This window comes from Rhizophagus irregularis, chromosome 18 (genome assembly GCF_026210795.1).
Source record: "Rhizophagus irregularis chromosome 18, complete sequence".
NCBI classification, from domain to species: Eukaryota; Fungi; Glomeromycota; class Glomeromycetes; order Glomerales; family Glomeraceae; genus Rhizophagus; species Rhizophagus irregularis.
In genome coordinates this window covers 1,186,796-1,206,546 of record NC_089446.1, presented here as the reverse complement: position 1 = coordinate 1,206,546, position 19,751 = coordinate 1,186,796, and the positions used below count along the sequence as shown (strand labels likewise).

Genomic DNA, 19,751 nt, shown 5'->3' with positions numbered 1-19,751 from the left:
GCAAATTTAGATAAATCACCTCTTCCAAGATCTATCGAACAAGGCCGCAAATATATGAATAATATGAAACTACCAAATTTAAATTATACTAAAACTAGTATAATGAATTATAATAATAATGAGTATTTTCTTTATCATCAGTCTTTAATAAACTGTATAAAAAATATTTTGTCAATTTCGGACATATTACAAAATTTTGCGTTAACTTTTGAGAAAGTTGAGGTAATTATTTTATACTTTCGTATGAAATATACAACTTAATATTATAGGATATTTACTAATCTTCATATAAACTTAAAGCATAACGGTGAAAGGGAGTTTAGCGAACAAAATACTGGGATATGGTGGGAAAATGCGGAAAAATCCCTGCCACCTGGTGCCAGGCTTTTATTTTTAATATTATATTCTGACGCTACAAATGTTGACACACTAGGAAAAAGTCAACTCCATCCCATTTACTTGTCTATTGGTAATATTAAAAATTGGAGGCGTAATAAGAAAGATGCAAAGCAATTATTAGCGTATCTGCCGATCTTAAAATCTAATAATATTACTGAAAGGAAGTCTGAAACATTTAAGATTGCTGTTCGCGAATGCTTCCATAAATCTTTGGAATTGTTACTAGACCCTTTATTAAAATTAAATAAAAATGGCATTGATCTATTTTTAAATAACGAAATGATTTGGTTTTATCCTAGAGTTTCAGCTATAATATCTGACTGGCCGGAAGCTGCAACGTACTGTCTTACATACAAATCACGAATGTCGAAACATCCTTGTCATTTTTGTCTAGTCATAAGAGACAATCTTGCTGATCTTAATTTACAAATTGATGATATAACACCACGAACTCATGTTAATATGTAGCAGTATTTTAATCAAAACTCGGGAAATTCCGTTTGCATTGAAAATATATCTAATTTTTTTGGAATCTGCCGTAAGTTTACATAATATTTGTTAGGCATCCAGCCATTTTGCCAAATCACGTAAGCATTACAAGCATTATACTAACATGAGTTTATTTTTATTAATTTATATTAAGTAATATAAATATCTATCAAGCCACAGTGCCTGATAGAATGCATTATCTCGATTTAGGCCTCTTTCATTATCAAATCGATTATACGAAAAAACTTTTAGGGCGCAATGTGGCAAAACTTTAGTTGATGAAGTAGATCATCGATTAGCCGCAATACCAAGATTTCCCGGTTTGAAGATCTTTACAAATGGCATACAATCAATAGCCAGATTAACAGCTAATGAGTATCGCAATCTGATGAAAGTAATGGTTTTTGTAGTGGACAATTTATTTGTAAATAATGAGGATGATGAAAATTTTGTAAAGAATGAAGATCTGGCAAAACTTTACGAAGCTTGGAATGAAATGTATGCAATTAGTCGATATGAAAATTTCAAAGAAAGTGATTTAGCCAAATTTAGGGTATATACTACATAATTATTATAAAACAACGCTGTCCACTAATACTTAAAATTATAATTTCAGGAATCTATAAACAATTGGTCTCAAATGTTCATAAAAATTCTCCAATGTATGTCCCCCTCAGAGTTAAAATTACCAAAACTGCATTCGTAGGTATATCATATAATTGATTCAATTCGATCATTTGGTGCAGTTAATGGATACACTACAGAGACTTACGAAAGCCTTCACAAAGAATACGTTAAGAATCCCTACCAATTAAGTAATAAAAAAAATATTGAAGTTCAAATAATGAAAATAGCAAGTATTATTTATATAAAATACACAATACTATGTTAAATTTCTAAAAAAAATTAATTTTTATAGATTCGGCGACAATCAATAACAAATATAACCCATCGATTACCAAATTCAGCTACTATCCCTTGTATATTTAAATTTACAGCAATACTTTTCGAATTTCTATTAAAAGATGCCCATGATTTTTTTGTAGAACAGGCTAATATAGACCACAAAATGAGATCTGGATTTGACAATTTTTTGGAATGTTTAAATCTGTATATGGATCACGAAAGTATTGCAAATGAAAGCCAAGTGACAATATACAGATCAGTTATAATAGAAAATGGTGCAATAATGCGTGCTACTAACAGTTATTATGGCAGACCTTGGTATAGTAATGTGTCTGTTCGTATGAATTCTGATGAATTATTTGATTACGCTTTTGATCAAGGCATTTGTTACGGGCAGGTAATTTTTTAATTGATTTGATACTACATATTTATATAATATTGCTAATTTAAAAATGATTTTTTAAATTAAGGTTTTATTAATAGCGAAAATAGAACTTAAGAATCAAAATATTCCATTAAATCTCGCATTAATTCAGTGGTATGACTTCAAATTTCAAAATCAACCACATCTTTATGGGTGTCCCTTACTAGAAATTACGGAAATCTATAACTTTATTGATATAGAAGCAATACAAGATATCGTACATATAGTACCCCAGTTTAATAAAACAAATGAATATTTTGTAAATAAATACATATTTTAATAAAGTTTATTATATTTAACGACAGTGATACTAATATCTTGTATAACGTTACTAATCTAAAATATGACTATTACTTTTCCTTTTTTGATAAGGTAAGTTTTATGGATTTCTGTAAAGTTACGGTTGAATGCGTAAATTGTTCCATTTTTATTGGTTAGACTGTTCATGTCTGATTGGTTACACCAACTAATAAATTCGTGATCAAAAAATGCTGATCAAACAACCCTGACTAATATATAATGAGTTGGAATTTTATTTCACTCAGGAGTGATATCATTAGATTTTTTATAATGTGTATGCATGCTTATGTTTTCGAAATTATATAAATTTTTTATCGTACAAAGAAAAACTTTAATGTTTATTGTTTCCATGTAAGATACGACTGACATAATTATTACTACTAAGTATGCGAAGGTTTCTGCAGTTCCTGCGAATTCTACTTTAATGACTTGTACGAAAAATTGCTTGGTTTAGTATAATGAGTAAGTATCGAAATCATGCGAATTTCTATCCATAATAATAAAACTCATGTTCACGTGTTTATGTTTTATTTCCATATATGATATAACAATGATATAATTATTAAATATTCGAAGGTTCAAGGTTCCTGCGGATTCTACTTTAATGACTTGTCAAAAAATTGCTTGGTTTAGTATAATGAGTAAGTATCGAAATCATGCGATTTCTATCCATAATAATAACAAGGAAAAAAACTCATGTTTACGCGTATTTATTTTATTTCCATATAAAGTGATATAATTATTAAATATTCGAAAGTTTCTGCGGTTACTGCTTTAATGACTGGTACGAAGAAATTGCCTGGTTTAGTAAGTAATCGAAATTATCCTTATGTTCACGTGCGTGTTTTTATTTCCTCAACTGAAGTATTATTACTAAGAAAGTTTCTGCGGTTCTGCTTAATGACTGGTACGAAAATTTGCATGATGTAATTATTGAGTATTCAAAAGTTTCTGTTAATGACTGGTACAAAAAATTGCTTGATTTGGGTTTAAAGAGTTTTTTTTTTTCATAAATAATGGTCAATTTTTTTCCTTCAGAAATATTTTTTTTCTTAAATTGTAAGAAATCCCACTTTTTCAAAAGTATCATTATGGAATCAGGAAATAAATTGAGAGAGTCCTCTCGTAAGAAAATTGAGGAATTGCTAATCGAAGGGAATCATAAGCGCAGTGATAGAAGCCAAAGCCGAAGCAGAAACAACAGCAGTAAAATCAACATCAACACCAACGAAACCATTAATGACGAAGTTAGCGTTCTTCAAACTAAGAGATGGCTTCCTGCAAATTCAAAAATTGAAGGTATTCGCAAATATTTAAGAAATTAATAAAATTATCTTGTAATTAATATTTATTGTAATTATGGTAGATCGATTAACAAAGATTGAAAATAAAATCGATACTTTAAGTAAAGAAATACAAGAGTTTAAATCCGAGTTAAAAACTTTACTTTCTGATAAAATAAATTTGACATCAAGCGTTAAAGAATCATTCATAGCGGTAAAAATATCTTTGAAATATTTAATTTTATTATTTATTTACATTCTAATTATTTTGAATTTCGACTAATTTTAGGATGTTGTGAAAAATGTTTTGAAATTATTAATAAAAGTATCGATTTACCCAACAAAAGATGAATGTTGTGGAGCGGTTGAAGGATATTTATCACTGAACCATGCGAGTTTTTTCTCTAATTTTACTGAAGACGATTGGATCACGTTTTACAACGATAATATACATAAACAAGTAAGTCCTTATTCGATAACAAAATGTTTAATATAATAAAATAAAATATTAAGTATTAACTTTCTTCGTAGTTAACAAAACAAGTACGGTCCGTAAGAGAAACATTGTCCTCGAAATCAATGAAGGCTATTTTTTCTATATTCGGATCCCGTTTACCACCTATAAACACAAATGCCGGGCCATCTGAAATTGCAAAATGGAAAAGAAAACCCGAGGTTAAAAGTTGTTTTGAAGGCTTGTTCAAAAAAATGAATCCCAAAGACAAAAATTCTTCGATTGTTTTAGCAAGCGTTATTGACAAAGTCCTCCAAAATGGCCATTCTAATGCAGAACTTGCATATGTTCTTGCGATCTGCTCAACAATTTTGAACCCAAATCATGACGAAATAATGTTGAAAAAGAATATCATGAAACAAAAAGTTAAAAAATTTTTAGTAAGTTTGTAATTTTATAGTAGTATTTAATAAAATAAGATTTCATGGCTAATCATATTATCTTTAAAGAAAAAAATCAATAGTTAAACGGTCATAATTTATTCCGATTTTGAAGATAATAGCTATGAGGAAGAAGAAAGTGGAAATGAAACTGAAGATGATGAAGAAGATGATGTATAATAAGGTGAATTTTATTATATGTATAAGATAATTATATATATGTTTATTTGTTTTAATAAATTTATTATTTTTTTTTTATTGGTTTGGCAGGACTGGTAAATTCATATTAATAATATAATATTACGAATTAGTAATTGATATGTCATTTAAAAGAGCATCTCCTTCAAAAAACAAATCAATAAATTTTATTAATTTGAGTTTTTCTCATTTGACTGATAACTGTTAAACAATAAAGAATTTTTATACATGAAACACAAAAAATTATTTTGAATTTGATCGCAATTTTGTTAAAATTCATAGTTACAATTGAATGTGTAAAATTGTTCTATTTTTTATTGGTTAGACTGGAGTTCATTGTCTGATCGGTCACACCAACTAATAAATTCATGATCAAAAAATGCTGATCAAACAACCCTGACTAATATATAATGAGTTGGAATTTTATTTCACTCAGGAGTGTATCATTAGATTTTTTATAATGTGTATGCATGCTTATGTTTTTGAAATTATATAAATTTTTTATCGTACAAAGAAAAACTTTAATTTTTATTGTTTCCATGTAAGATACGACTGACATAATTATTACTACTAAGTATGCGAAGGTTTCTGCAGTTCCTGCGAATTCTACTTTAATGACTTGTACGAAAAATTGCTTGGTTTAGTATAATGAGTAAGTATCAAAATCATGCGAATTTCTATCCATAATAATAAAACTCATGTTCACGTGTTTATGTTTTATTTCCATATATGATATAACAATGATATAATTATTAAATATTCGAAGGTTCAAGGTTCCTGCGGATTCTACTTTAATGACTTGTACGAAAAATTGCTTGGTTTAGTATAATGAGTAAGTATCGAAATCATGCGGTTCTATCCATAATAATAACAAGGAAAAAACTCATGTTCACGCGTAATTATTTATTTCCATATAAAGTGATATAATTATTGAATATTTGAAGGTTTCTGCGGTTACTGCTTTAATGACTGGTACGCCTGGTTTAGAATAATGAGTAAATAATCGAAATTATCTTTATGTTCACGTGCGTGTTTTTATTTCCTCAACTGACATAATTATTACTAAGAAAGTTTCTGCAGTTCTACTTTAATGACTGGTACGAAAAAATTACCTGGTTTAGAATAATGAGTAAGTAATCGAAATTATGTGAATTTATCCTTATGTTCACGTGCATTTGTTTTTATTTCCTTAACTGACATAATTATTACTAAGAAAGTTTCTTTGCTTGGTTTAGAATAATGAGTAATTATGCGAATTGTACGAAAAAATTTCCTGGTTTAGAATAATGAGTAATTATGTGATTTATCCTTATGTTCACGTGCATTTGTTTTTATTTCCTCGTCTGACATAATTATTACTAAGAAAGTTTCTTTTCCTGGTTTAGAATAATGAGTAATTATGCGAATTTATCCTTATGTTCATGTGTATATGTTTTTATTTCCTCAACTGACATAATTATTACTAAGAGAGTTTCTGCGGTTCTGCTTAATGACTGGTACGAAAATTTGCATGATGTAATTATTGAGTATTTGAAAGTTTCTGTTAATGACTGGTACGAAAAATTGCTTGATTTGGGTTTAAAGAGTTTTTTTTTTTCATAAATAATGGTCAATTTTTTTCCTTCAGAAATATTTTTTTTCTTAAATTGTAAGAAATCCCACTTTTTCAAAAGTATCATTATGGAATCAGGAAATAAATTGAGAGAGTCCTCTCGTAAGAAAATTGAGGAATTGCTAATCGAAGGGAATCATAAGCGCAGTGATAGAAGCCAAAGCCGAAGCAGAAACAACAGCAGTGAAACCAACATTAACACCAACGAAACCATTAATGACGAAGTTAGCGTTCTTCAAACTAAGAGATGGCTTCCTGCAAATTCAAAAATTGAAGGTATTCGCAAATATTTAAGAAATTAATAAAATTATCTTGTAATTAATATTTATTGTAATTATGGTAGATCGATTAACAAAGATTGAAAATAAAATCGATACTTTAAGTAAAGAAATACACGAGTTTAAATCCGAGTTAAAAACTTTACTTTCTGATAAAATAAATTTGTCATCAAGCGTTTAAAGAATCATTCATAGCGGTAGGAATATCTTTGAAATATTTAGTTTTATTATTTATTTACATTCTAATTATTTTGAATTTCGACTAATTTTAGGATGTTGTGAAAAATGTTTCGAAATTATTAATAAAAGTATCAATTTACCCAACAAAAGATGAATGTTATGGAGCGGTTGAAGGATATTTAATACTGAACCATGCGAGTTTTTTCTCTAATTTTACTGAAGACGATTGGATCGCGTATTATAACGAGAATATACATAAACAAGTAAGTCCTTATTCGATAACAAAATGTTTAATAAAATAAAATAAAATATTAAGTATTAACTTTCTTCGTAAAGTTAACAAAACAAGTACGGTCTATAAGAAGAACATTGTCCTCAAAATCAATGGAGGCTATTTTTTCTATATTCGGATCCCGTTTACCACCTATAAACACAAATGCTGGGCCGTCTGAAGTAGCAAAATGGAAGAGAAAATCCGAAGTTAAAGATTGTTTTGAAGGTCTGTTCAAAAAAATGAATCCCAAAGACAAAAATTCTTCGATTGTTTTAGCAAGCGTTATTGACAGAGTCCTCCAAGGTGGCAATTCTAATGCAGAACTTGCATATGTTCTTGCGATCTGCTCAACAATTTTGAACCCACATCATGACGAAATAATGTTGAAAAAGAATATTATGAAACAAAAAGTTAAAAAATTTTTAGTAAGTTTGTAATTTTGTAGTAGTATTTAATAAAATATCATTTCATGGCTAATCAATCATATTATTCTTTAAAGGAAAAAATTAATAATCAAACGGCCATAAAATATTCCGATTTTGAAGATAATAACTATGAGGAAGAAGAAGGTGGAAATAAAACTGAAGATGATGAAGAAGATGATGTATAATAAGGTGAATTTTATATGCATAAGATAATTATATATATGTTTATTTGTTTTAATAAATTTATTATTTTTTTTTATTGGTTTGGTAGGACTGGTGAATATATTAATAATATAACAAATATTACGAATTAGTAATTGATATGTACAATTTCAAAAAAAAAAATGCCCCCACTCTTCTAAATTTTATAAATTACATTTATTTGATAATCATTTAAAAGAGCATCTCCTTCAAAAAACAAATCAATAAATTTTACGTTTTTGCGATTAATTTGTATATAAAATTTTATTAATTTGAGTTTTCTCATTTGGCTGATAACTGTTAAACAAATAAAAGAATTTTTATACATGAAACACAAAAAATTATTTTGAATTTGATCATAATTTTGTTAAAATTCATAGTTACAATTGATTTGTAAATTGTTCTATTTTTTATTGGTTAGACTGGAGTTTATTGTCTGATCGGTCACACCAACTAATATCAAAAATGCTGATCAAACAACCCTGACTAATATATAATTAGTTTGAATTTTATTTCACTCAGGAGTGGTATCATTAGATTTTTTATTCTGTGTATGCATGCTTATGTTCGAAATTATACAAATTTTTTATCGTGCAAAGAAAAACTTTAATGTTTATTTGTTTCCATGTAAGATACGACTGACATAATTATTACTACTAAATATGCGAAGGTTTCTGCAGTTCCTGCGAATTCTACTTTAATGACTTGTACGAAAAATTGCTTGGTTTAGTATAATGAGTAAGTATCGAAATCATGCGAATTTCTATCCATAATAATAAAACTCATGTTCACGTGTTTATGTTTTATTTCCATATATGATATAACAATGATATAATTATTAAATATTCGAAGGTTCAAGGTTCCTGCGGATTCTACTTTAATGACTTGTACGAAAAATTGCTTAGTTTAGTATAATGAGTAAGTATCAAAATCATGCAGTTTCTATCCATAATAATAACAAGGAAAAAAACTCATGTTTACGCGTATTTATTTTATTTCCATATAAAGTGATATAATTATTAAATATTCAAAAGTTTCTGCGGTTACTGCTTTAATGACTGGTACGAAGAAATTGCCTGGTTTAGTAAGTAATCGAAATTATCCTTATGTTCACGTGCGTGTTTTTATTTCCTCAACTGAAGTATTATTACTAAGAAAGTTTCTGCGGTTCTGCTTTAATGACTGGTACGAAAAATTACCTGGTTTAGAATAATAAGTAAGTAATTGAAATTATGCGAATTTATCCTTATGTTCACGTGCATTTGTTTTTATTTCCTCAACTGACATAATTATTACTAAGAAAGTTTTTTGCTTGGTTTAAAATAATGAGTAATTATGCGAATTGTACGAAAAAATTTCCTGGTTTAGAATAATGAGTAATTATGCGATTTATCCTTATGTTCACGCGCATTTGTTTTTATTTCCTCGACTGACATAATTATTACTAAGAAAGTTTCTGCGGTTCTGCTTAATGACTGGTACGAAAATTTGCATGATGTAATTATTGAGTATTCGAAAGTTTCTGTTAATGACTGGTACGAAAAATTGCTTAATTTGGTTTAAAGAGTTTTTTTTTTTCATAAATAATGGTCAATTTTTTTTCTTCAGAAATATTTTTTTTTCTTAAATTGTAAGAAATCCCATTTTTCAAAAGTATCATTATGGAATCAGGAAATAAATTGAGAAAATCCTCTCGTAAGAAAATTGAGGAATTGCTAATCGAAGGGAATCACAAGCGCAGTGATAGAAGCTGAAGCCGAAGCAGAAACAACAACAGTAAAACCAACATCAACACCAGCGAAACCATCAATGACGAAGTTAACGTTCTTCAGACTAAGAGATGGCTTCCTGTAAATTCAAAAATTGAAGGTATTCGCAAATATTTAAGAAATTAATAAAATTATCTTGTAATTAATATTTATTGTAATTATGGTAGATCGATTAACAAAGATTGAAAATAAAATCGATACTTTAAGTAAAGAAATACACGAGTTTAAATCCGAATTAAAAAATTTACTTTCTGATAAAATAAATTTGTCATCAAGCGTTAAAGAATCATTCATAGTGGTAGGAATATCTTTGAAATATTTAATTTTATTATTTATTTACATTCTAATTATTTTGATTGAAGGATATTTAGTACTGAACCATGCGAGTTTTTTCTCTAATTTTACTAAAGATGATTGGATCACGTATTACAACGAGAATATACATAAACAAGTAAGTCCTTATTCGATAACAAAATGTTTAATAAAATAAAATAAAATATTAAGTATTAACTTTCTTTGTAAAGTTAACAAAACAAGTACAGTCCGTAAGAGGAACATTGTCCTCGAAATCAAGGGAGGCTATTTTTTCTATATTTGGATCCCGTTTACCACCTATAAACACAAATGCCGGGCCGTCTGAAGTAGCAAAGTGGGAGAGAAAACCTGAAGTTAAAGATTGTTTTGAAGGCCTGTTCAAAAAAATGAATCCCAAGGACAAAAATTCTTCGATTGTTTTAGCAAGCGTTATTGACAGAGCCCTCCAAAATGACCATTCTAATGCAGAACTTGCATATGTTCTTGCGATCTGCTCAACAATTTTAAACCCAAATCATGATGAAATAAGGTGTAAAAAGAATATCATGAAACAAAAAGTTAAAAAATTTTTAGTAAGTTTGTAATTTTGTAGTAGCATTTAATAAAATATCATTTCATGGCTAATCATATTATTCTTTAAAGAAAAAAATCAACAGTCAAATGGGCATAAGATATTCCGATTTTGAAGATAATAGCTATGAGGAAGAAGAAAGCGGAAATGAAACTGAAGATGAAGATGATGATGTATAATAAGGTGAATTTTATTGTATGCATAAGATATTTTTTTTTATTGGTGTGGCAGGACTGGTGAATTTTATGTTTTTGCGATTAATTTGTATATAAAATTTATTAATTTGAGTTTTTCTCATTTGGCTGATAACTGTTAAACAAATAAAAGAATTTTTATCCATGAAACACAAAATTATTTTGAATTTGATCGCACAAAATTTATCAATTTTGTTAAAATTCATTTTTTTGTTCCTCTTTCGCAATATTTGGAAAGTTAAATTTATTTCTATCAAGTCTGATGCTGAGTGCTGACCATAAGAAATTATAAATTTGTGAAAAGTGTTACAAATTAACCTCTAGTTATTTGTTATATTATTTATATAGTATATATTATCAACACGTCATGCATATTTCTCTTAATTTTATATTTATCATGCAAGAATTTTTTTTTAATAGTCGAGGTCAGAATTCTTTAGGACTCTACCAAAATCATATAATTTGACTCACAGATTACGAATTAATTTTATAAATCTAGTAAATTTGATAAATTAACCTATTATGGCATATACATGTATTCATGTGATCATCTAAAAATAGCTAAACACGAATTAAATAAACAAACTTAATATTCTCTATACGCTCTATTTTGCAAGGACCGCTCATTGCACATTTGCGTAGCAGAAGACTAGCAGAAGTATCATGGAAAGTATTTATATATATTTATAGGCTTTATGAATATTTATAATATTAATAAATTATACATGAAAAAGCTTTGCAACAGCTGCTGGAAAAATGAACGCGTACTTTCAATATAGTAGAAGTATGGAAGTTATTTATATTTCATAATTTCATTAATATTCGTAGGTTTACGACTATTTCATAATATTAATAATTGTTCATGGAAAGTTTTGCGTACAATATAATGGTAAAGGTATGGAAAGTATTTATACTCCATAATTTAACTATTTTATACAATATTAATAATTATAACTGTTGGTCTAACTTTTGAACTTATAAAGTAAAAATAAAATTAACGCGTGCTCTCAATGTAGTAGTGTAGAAGGAATAGAAGGTATTTGTACTTTGTAATTTCGTTAATGTGTTTACATTTTTTTTATAAAAAATATTAATAATCACGCATAATGAACTGTTGGTTTAACTTTTTGAACTTGTAGAAATAAAGTTAACGCGTGCTTTCAATGTAGTAATGTAGAAGGAATGGAAGGTATTTGTACTTTATAATTTCATTAATGTTCGTATGTTTACGTCTTTTTTATAAAATATTAATAATCACATAAAATGACAACTGTTGGCCCAACTTATTGAACTTGAATATTCGTTGATGCAGAAATGAATTTAACGTTCTCAACATAGTAGTGTAGAAGGAATGGAAGGTATGTACTTCACGATTTCATTAATGTTCGTATGTTTACGTCTTTTTTTATAAAAAATATTAATAATCACGCATATTGAAACTGTTGGTTTAACTTTTTGAACTTGTAGAAATAAAGTTAACGCGTGCTCTCAACGTAATAGTGTAGAAGAGATGGAAGGTATGTATTCCTTAATTTCGTTAATGTTCGTAGGTTTACGACTTTTTAATAATAATCACAACTGTTGGTCCAACTTTTTGAACTTGTAATTGTTTGTTTGACGTAGTAGTGTAGAAGGAATGGAAGGTATGTATTCCTTAATTTCGTTAATGTTCGTATGTTTACGACTTTTTAATAATAATCACAACTGTTTGGTCCAACTTTTTGAACTTGTAATGTTTGTTTGATGTAGAGATGAATTTAACGCTCTCAACGTAGTAGTGTAGAAGGAATGGAAGGTATGTACTTCACGATTTCGTTAATGTTCGTATGTTTACGTCTTTTTTATAAAAAATATTAATAATCACGCATATTGAAACTGTTGGTTTAACCTTTTGAACTTGTAGAAATAAAGTTAACGCGTGCTCCCAACAGGACCCCGGATATCTCCAAAACAGGTCATAAGTCACACTTTCGGCAGATTGGCCCATTTTTCAGGGGCTCAAAAAATCGTTTTTTGTAAATATCTTGGCATCCAGTGGTCCAATTTTGATGAACTTTTTTTAAATTGTAGAGCTAAATGAGGGCTACAAAATAAAAAAAAGTTCATTAAAATTGAATTACTGGATGCTGAGATATTTACAAAAAACGATTTTTTGAGCTTCAGCAAAAAGGGGTGTTTTTGGCTAAAAGTCCATTATGACCTTTATATTAGATATCCGGGGTCCTCTCCCAACGTAATAGTGTAGAAGGGATGGAAGGTATGTATTCCTTAATTTCGTTAATGTTCGTATGTTTACGACTTTTTAATAATAATCACAACTGTTTAGTCCAACTTTTTGAACTTGTAATGTTTGTTTGATGTAGAGATGAATTTAACGCATGTTCTCAACGTAATAGTGTAGAAGGAGTGGAAGGTATATACCTCACAATTTCGTTAATGTTCGTAAGTTTACTTTTTTTTATAAAAAATATTAATAATCACGCATAATGATAACTGTTGGTCTAACTTTTGATCTTGTAATATTCGTTGATGCAGAAATGAATTTAACGCATGCTATCAACGTAGCAGTGTAAAAGGACTGAAGGTATGTACTTCATAATTTCATTAATGTTCGTACGACTTTATTACAATTATGTTTATAGGTTAAGTTTTAATAACAATTTGTCTTTACAACACATCCTTTTGATATTAACAAATAATGTTATCCAAATGACTTTTATTTTATAATATCAGATATAGCAAAATATTAATCACAGATGAAATAGAAGTGAAGTTGAAAAATAAAAAGTCAAAGAACGAAAGTCAAATAAATGAAGATGAGCGACAAATAAGATTAAAAAAATTCTATTGACGAGATTGAACGCAATATTATGATAGTTTTAAATACAAATTATTTATTGTAGCTATATTTCGAATAAAAATACAAAAATTACATAAATTTATAAAATATTACTTGTAAGTTACAGTGAAAAATGTTATTTTGTAATTACATATATTAATCACTTGAATTTGTGAAAAAAGTTCGCGAAATAATAATATTTTGGAAAAGTTTCAAAATATTGTACCGTAAACCTGCGAAATTCTGCGATGTAAAATTACGAAATGTTATACTTTCAGAAAAGTTTCGAAATATTATACCGTAAACCTACAAAATTCTGCGATGTAAAATTACGAAATATTATACCTTCAGAAAAGTTTCGAAATATTATAAAGTAAACCTACGAAATCCTACGACGTAAAATTACGAAATATTACATTTTCGAAAAGTTTTGAAATATTGCACCCGTAAACCTACGAAAATCCTACGACGTAAAATTACAAAATATTACACTTTCGAAAAGTTTCGAAATATTGCACCCGTAAACCTACGAAAATCCCACAACGTAAAATTACGAAATATTACACTTTCGAAAAGTTTCGAAATATTGCACCGTAAATCTAAGAAATTCTATGATGTAAAATTTACATACATGGCAATATTACACTGTAATTCTACGAAATATTATGCATAAACTTACGAAATATTGCGTTGAAATTACGAAATATTACTGTTGCATAATTTTTCGAAGGTCATGTAAATTTACGGAGTATTTCGCAGGCGTAAATTTTCGTAATATTACGCCGTATTCAATTTGCAGATGTTATAAATTGTTTAAATGCCGAAACTCTAATTAAATCATATAGAAAGTATTGCCAAAATGCTGAAACAGTTTTGGCAAGTTACGGCAATTTCACGATTTTGATAGGTTTTGCAGTTTCAGCATTTCTTGATGATTTTGTGAAACTAGTTTTGGCAGTTTCGCATACGCCATTCTGCTGAAACCCTCTAGTTTCGGCAAGCAACCTTACTTATACATTATACAAAAATTAAATAATGAAAATTTCTAATTATCACCACAGGTGATTTCACCGGTATAAATAAATCATATGATCATGCCGCAGTAATCGCAGTATCGCAGTAAATTTTATTTTTTATTAATAAATTACAATTGAACTAATTTTCTAACAACTATCTAAATACAATATTTAATTTCTTTCACTAAGAATCTTACTTTTACAATTACGTAAATCATGACCTACACCCTGACATTCTTTACATTTCCTTTGTTTCTTGTTATTTCCATTATTACTATTTTTTGGAATACGTTCTAACTCCAAATCAGTAGTCATCTTTTGCTACTTATTTTTATTTGCAGTTTCACCTTCACTCAGATATCGATTTGGAGGACATCCACGCCTTCTTAAAGTTACTGGATTAGAACAAATAATATCAGATTCATCATTTCTTTGATGATCGTTACTATTTTCTTTATCGATAGTTTGGCCCTTTTGAAGTAATTCTTGCTGTTTTTCATCTATAAACATTTGAAGTAATCCATTTAATTCATTGTAACAATTTAATTTTTGAACTAAATCTAAAGCTTTCCTTGCAATTCCTAAAAATCTTCCATATTTTGCTTTAACTGAAACAATATTCTTAAGTTTTTCTGTATAAACATAACCACCACGAACTTGATGAATATAATCAAAATTAATATCTCTATGAGCTGTAATTTCAGTATAATTATCTTTAACAATTGATAACACTTCCAATAAAGCCAACTCCTGATCAGTAATACTAAGTTTTAAATCTTGATACCAGCATTGATTTATTAATGAAATATGAAATTTAGCTTGTAAACTTTTTCTAAGAACTTTGTAAAAGTGTCTGCAAGGAATGCCAAATGATATCAAGAGATTACAAGTACAAGAATGACTTCCATCTGCCATTAAAATAACAAAATAAGATTTTGTTTGTGATAACTCAGGTTTAACTTCCCAAATTTCAGTATTCACTTCATTTTGTATATTTCTAATCATGAGTTGGAGTAAAGTTTGTGGTGGCTCATAATCATCTTCACGGAAACTCTCCTTATGATCCTTATAATCTGTATTATCGATCTAAATAAAATGTGAAAAGCAAGAAAGTATTAGTGACATTTAACAATGAAATCCATACAATAATCATACTCTAATCCACACCCTAATCCACACCCCTAATCCATACCCTAATCCTTACCCTAATCCTTACCCTAATTCTTACCCTAATTCTTACCCTAATTCTTACCCTAATCCATACCCTAATCCTTACCCTAATCTTTACCTAACCCTAACCCTAACCCTAATCCATATCCTAATCCATATCCTAATCCATACCCTAATCAACCCTATACAAACATTTCTCCCTAACTGTAATCTTATAATATTTACCTGCTGAATAATATTTCTATCCATTAAATACGCATCATAAAAGAATGAATGCTTCATTTGGTTTTGTGTTGCTGTAAGAATATGTGGCATTAAAAAATCTTTACAAATTTTATTAATATGTCCAAAGAATTTTGATGGTACATCATCTAAAGTTTAGCGTAGTAAAGAATTATGCATTTTGGTTATTCTTTCATATTTTATTTTCAAGTATATTTTAAATTTCACTTTCAAGTTGACATAAAAGAAAGTTTTTTTGTACAGTATCTTTTAGTAAGCGATTAAGTGATTCTATTCGCTGAGTACTGTTTATTCCACAATTAAAAATTTTGTTTATATAGCAACTTGTCCAGCTTTCTTTTGTTGGTTCAAGCATTCGTTGTAAATATTTAGCTGCCTCTGGAAATTTGTTGATTAAATTTTTCCATTTTGCTTCAAAAATTTCAGTAATAAGACTGTTGCGACATAAAAAAAATTCAGACTGAAATTCATTAAAATTTTGAGTACTAAGTTTTGGTCTTAAATTTTTTTTAAGATTGAGGTCAATGTGAAATATGCATAAATTATGCTTTGTTATTGGATAAATAGAACTAATAGCATTTGCCATTGCAGGATCACAGTCTGTGTAAATAACCTGAGGATAAAAATTATTTGATACTTTTTTAAGTTAGTGTAAAACCCAAATAAATGAGCTTTCTGTTTCATCTTCTAATAGAGCACTTGCTACTAATCAAGACCTTGTGTTGTTGTCAACAATAATAAATAAGCATAAGACCATATCATACCGATTTGTTCCAGCTGTACAGTCAAAAATTAAAACTTCGTGAAATCTAGTGTAATAATATATTTGATCAGGTGACATCCATATTAAGGATGTTAATCATCGATCTTCTCCAGATAATTGAAATTCGAAGAACCATTCAGGATTCTGTTGCTTCTTATCATAAAGATGATATAAAAGGTTAACAGCATCATTTTTAGTAGTATCTTTTTGCCCAACCTTAAATTTTTGTATAGCATTGTATAAATCCTTCTTGAAAATTGGATGGTCAGGAAATTTTGCATGTAATAGTGGATATATTTGTGTTGCACTAGTTATCCTATGTTTCACATAAAATTCAACATCGTTAAGCATTTGTTGTGTAAATTTCCGAAATTTAGGAGTCATTTCATTAACCAATGGATTTATATCATGATTATGTTCAAGTTTAACAGAGGTTATACCAATAGAATTTTCTTTTTTAGAGTACGTCACATTAATTCGCCAAGGACAGTTAGTTTGATGAGTTTCTCTACACTGGTAAAAAAATGATTTATCTTACACATATCTTACACATATCGGGTACTCAAAATGTAGAAAATCATACACAAATAATACACATATCATACACATATCGGGTACTAATATATATCATACATATATCAGGTACCTGATAGGTATACTATATATATAAGTACCCGATATGTATATGATATGTGTATTATTTGTGTATGATTTTCTACATTTTGAGTACCCGATATGTGTAAGATATGTGTAGGATATGTGTAGGATAGACCATTTTTTTACCAGTGCTATTTCTTTGATTTTCAAGGTTAACAATTTTTTTTGATGTATGATCTCGAGAATAAGTACACTCATAAGTTCTTCGTTTAATTTCATGCTTTTTTTGCTCTATTGTTAAACCTTTCATTTCATTTGGACTTAAATTATACATGCCACCCAAATTATTTTGGACTGCTGTAATTATAAGTAAAATCCCAAATTCAATTATGGCATCCCAAATTATTTTGGCACTTTACATAATAAATTATATATAAACCGAATGAATTATGGCATCCCAAATTATAATTATAGCATCCCAAAATAATTTGGGCAGCATGTATAACTTAAATGATACTCAACTCTTGTTTTTTTATAGGAAAATCCTTCTTGCAAAGCATAACGTTCCAGACACAGGTCGAAAAGTGAAAAATCAGGCATCAATCAGTCACCAATCGGTCACCAATCAGATACCTGATTGGTGACCAAGTGTGACCTGATTATTTCGCCAAATAAATGTCTTCCCAATCAGGCAGTTTGCTAACTTTTGATCCAGTGATCAGAAAAGAATGAAATATAGCTCATTGGAATCGTCTCAGCAAGACGAATCTAATGGTAGTAAAATCGCATTTCTAGGATTAATAGTTAATAAAAAATTGAATAAAATATAAATGATCCATTTTTATTTTTATATTTTACTTAATTTCTCATCAAGTATTAATCCTAGAAATGAGATTTTACTACCATTAGATTCGTCATGTTGATACGATTCCAATGAGCTATATTTCATTCTTTTCTGATCACTGGATCAAAAGTTAGCAAACTGCCTGATTGGTGACGGTATTTGGCGATAATGCCAATCAGGCACCAATTGGTGCCTGATTTTTCACTTTTCGACCTGTGAGATGACCTTCCAGTTCTTCCCATGTCTGAAATTTTGTATCTACAACCAACATAATACGAAGTTCATTTTCTTCATCACTAGAAGTAGAATTTTCGTCAACATATTCACAGAAGTCTATTATTAAAATGTGTAATGAAAGAAAAGGAGGTGGGTTGACGAAAAAGTCAAAAAAAAAATTAAAATGGCAATTCATGAGAAAAAAAAGTTTATTAATAGTTTAATTAAATGACGTTATAATAATAATTCATATGATTAGGTGAAATCACCATGATGTCATAATAATAATTCACATGATCAGGTGAAATCACCTGTGGTGATGGCTAGTATTTTTCTTAAATAATATATACTATTTATTTTATTATTTATTAATTTAATAGATAAGAGTCTTTAAAAATAATAAAAATGGTAATTAATTAAGTATAGAAATTTTGCCATTAAACAGCACTTTATATTTATCAATAAGGTAATGAAATTTAGTTTTCATATTCCAGTTAGACTGATAAATTACAAATTCAAAATTTATATTTTTTTTTTAGGGTATTGCTAAATATCACAAGTAGTAATGGTTACCAGTGGTGGATTTATGATGTAATGCTGGTCAGTGTTTTATTAAATTTTAATTCAGGCTAAAAAAGTATATCTTAATGCTAGTATAGTGACAATCACTGCTAGTGAACTTTAGCAATTTTCTTTTTTTTATATTAAAATAATTGGCCAATAAAATAGTTTATATTTTATAATATTATGATAACTTTATATATAATATATTACAGAAAAATTGAAATAGATACAAATTACTTTAAAAAAAATTTCTTATTCTGATAAATGAAAAAAAAAAGATTAGCAATTTATTTATTTATTTTATTAAATATTCTACAATTGATTTTTATGCCAAAAATTTAATAATTATAATATTATTTAACTTAAAACTTTTAATATATGAAATTATTTAAATTTTATTGGTTAAAAATTTTTGAATTTAAAAATAAAAATCCAGGTAGCTTGGTCAAAAAAGGCAAATTGTAATATGTAAATGAACTTATAACTTTACATCATTTAATTAATAGAATTTTGTAAAAAATTGGCTTAAGCAATTTAATAAAGATTGTTGAAAACTATTCTTCTATAAATTTTACTAATAAATTAAGATCAGTATTTTTAGCATATAATTTGTCATAAAAATTAAGCAATATACACATTAATAAAACTTTTTTAATTAAATGCATATTATCACTACCAAGTTTTTTTCAAATATCCATCATAATTTTTTATGAAATGCTATAGTAATTGATTAAAATTCTTTGTCATAATTTAATTTCTGATTTTTAATACAATTCAATATTTGGAT

At 28.0% G+C, this 19,751-nt stretch overlaps 4 protein-coding genes across 4 annotated transcripts; 3 read left to right on the top strand and 1 right to left on the bottom strand.

Moving 5' to 3' along the window:
- Nucleotides 1-3,609: 3,609 nt before the first annotated feature.
- Nucleotides 3,610-4,875, top strand: OCT59_009898 (uncharacterized protein; the record flags this gene model as incomplete). Its single annotated transcript, XM_066132662.1, has 5 exons — nucleotides 3,610-3,817; nucleotides 3,885-4,015; nucleotides 4,091-4,261; nucleotides 4,333-4,699; nucleotides 4,811-4,875. 5 exons carry the CDS (start codon nucleotides 3,610-3,612, stop codon nucleotides 4,873-4,875), a joined length of 942 nt encoding a protein of 313 aa, XP_066000284.1.
- A 1,698-nt stretch (nucleotides 4,876-6,573) lies between these two features.
- OCT59_009897 (uncharacterized protein) lies at nucleotides 6,574-7,847 on the top strand (the record flags this gene model as incomplete). The annotated part of the gene is made up of 6 exons (XM_066132661.1): nucleotides 6,574-6,781; nucleotides 6,849-6,887; nucleotides 6,958-6,980; nucleotides 7,056-7,226; nucleotides 7,300-7,662; nucleotides 7,737-7,847. 6 exons carry the CDS (start codon nucleotides 6,574-6,576, stop codon nucleotides 7,845-7,847), a joined length of 915 nt encoding a protein of 304 aa, XP_066000283.1.
- Nucleotides 7,848-9,792: 1,945 nt separating this feature from the next.
- On the top strand, nucleotides 9,793-10,697 carry OCT59_009896 (uncharacterized protein; the record flags this gene model as incomplete). The annotated part of the gene is made up of 3 exons (XM_066132660.1): nucleotides 9,793-10,083; nucleotides 10,157-10,519; nucleotides 10,590-10,697. The coding sequence occupies 3 exons, from the start codon at nucleotides 9,793-9,795 to the stop codon at nucleotides 10,695-10,697; spliced, it is 762 nt and encodes a 253-aa protein (XP_066000282.1).
- Nucleotides 10,698-14,888: 4,191 nt separating this feature from the next.
- Nucleotides 14,889-16,052, bottom strand: OCT59_009895 (uncharacterized protein; the record flags this gene model as incomplete). Its single annotated transcript, XM_025329563.2, has 2 exons — nucleotides 14,889-15,653; nucleotides 15,963-16,052. 2 exons carry the CDS (start codon nucleotides 16,050-16,052, stop codon nucleotides 14,889-14,891), a joined length of 855 nt encoding a protein of 284 aa, XP_025167009.2.
- Between the last annotated feature and the right edge of the window lie 3,699 nt (nucleotides 16,053-19,751).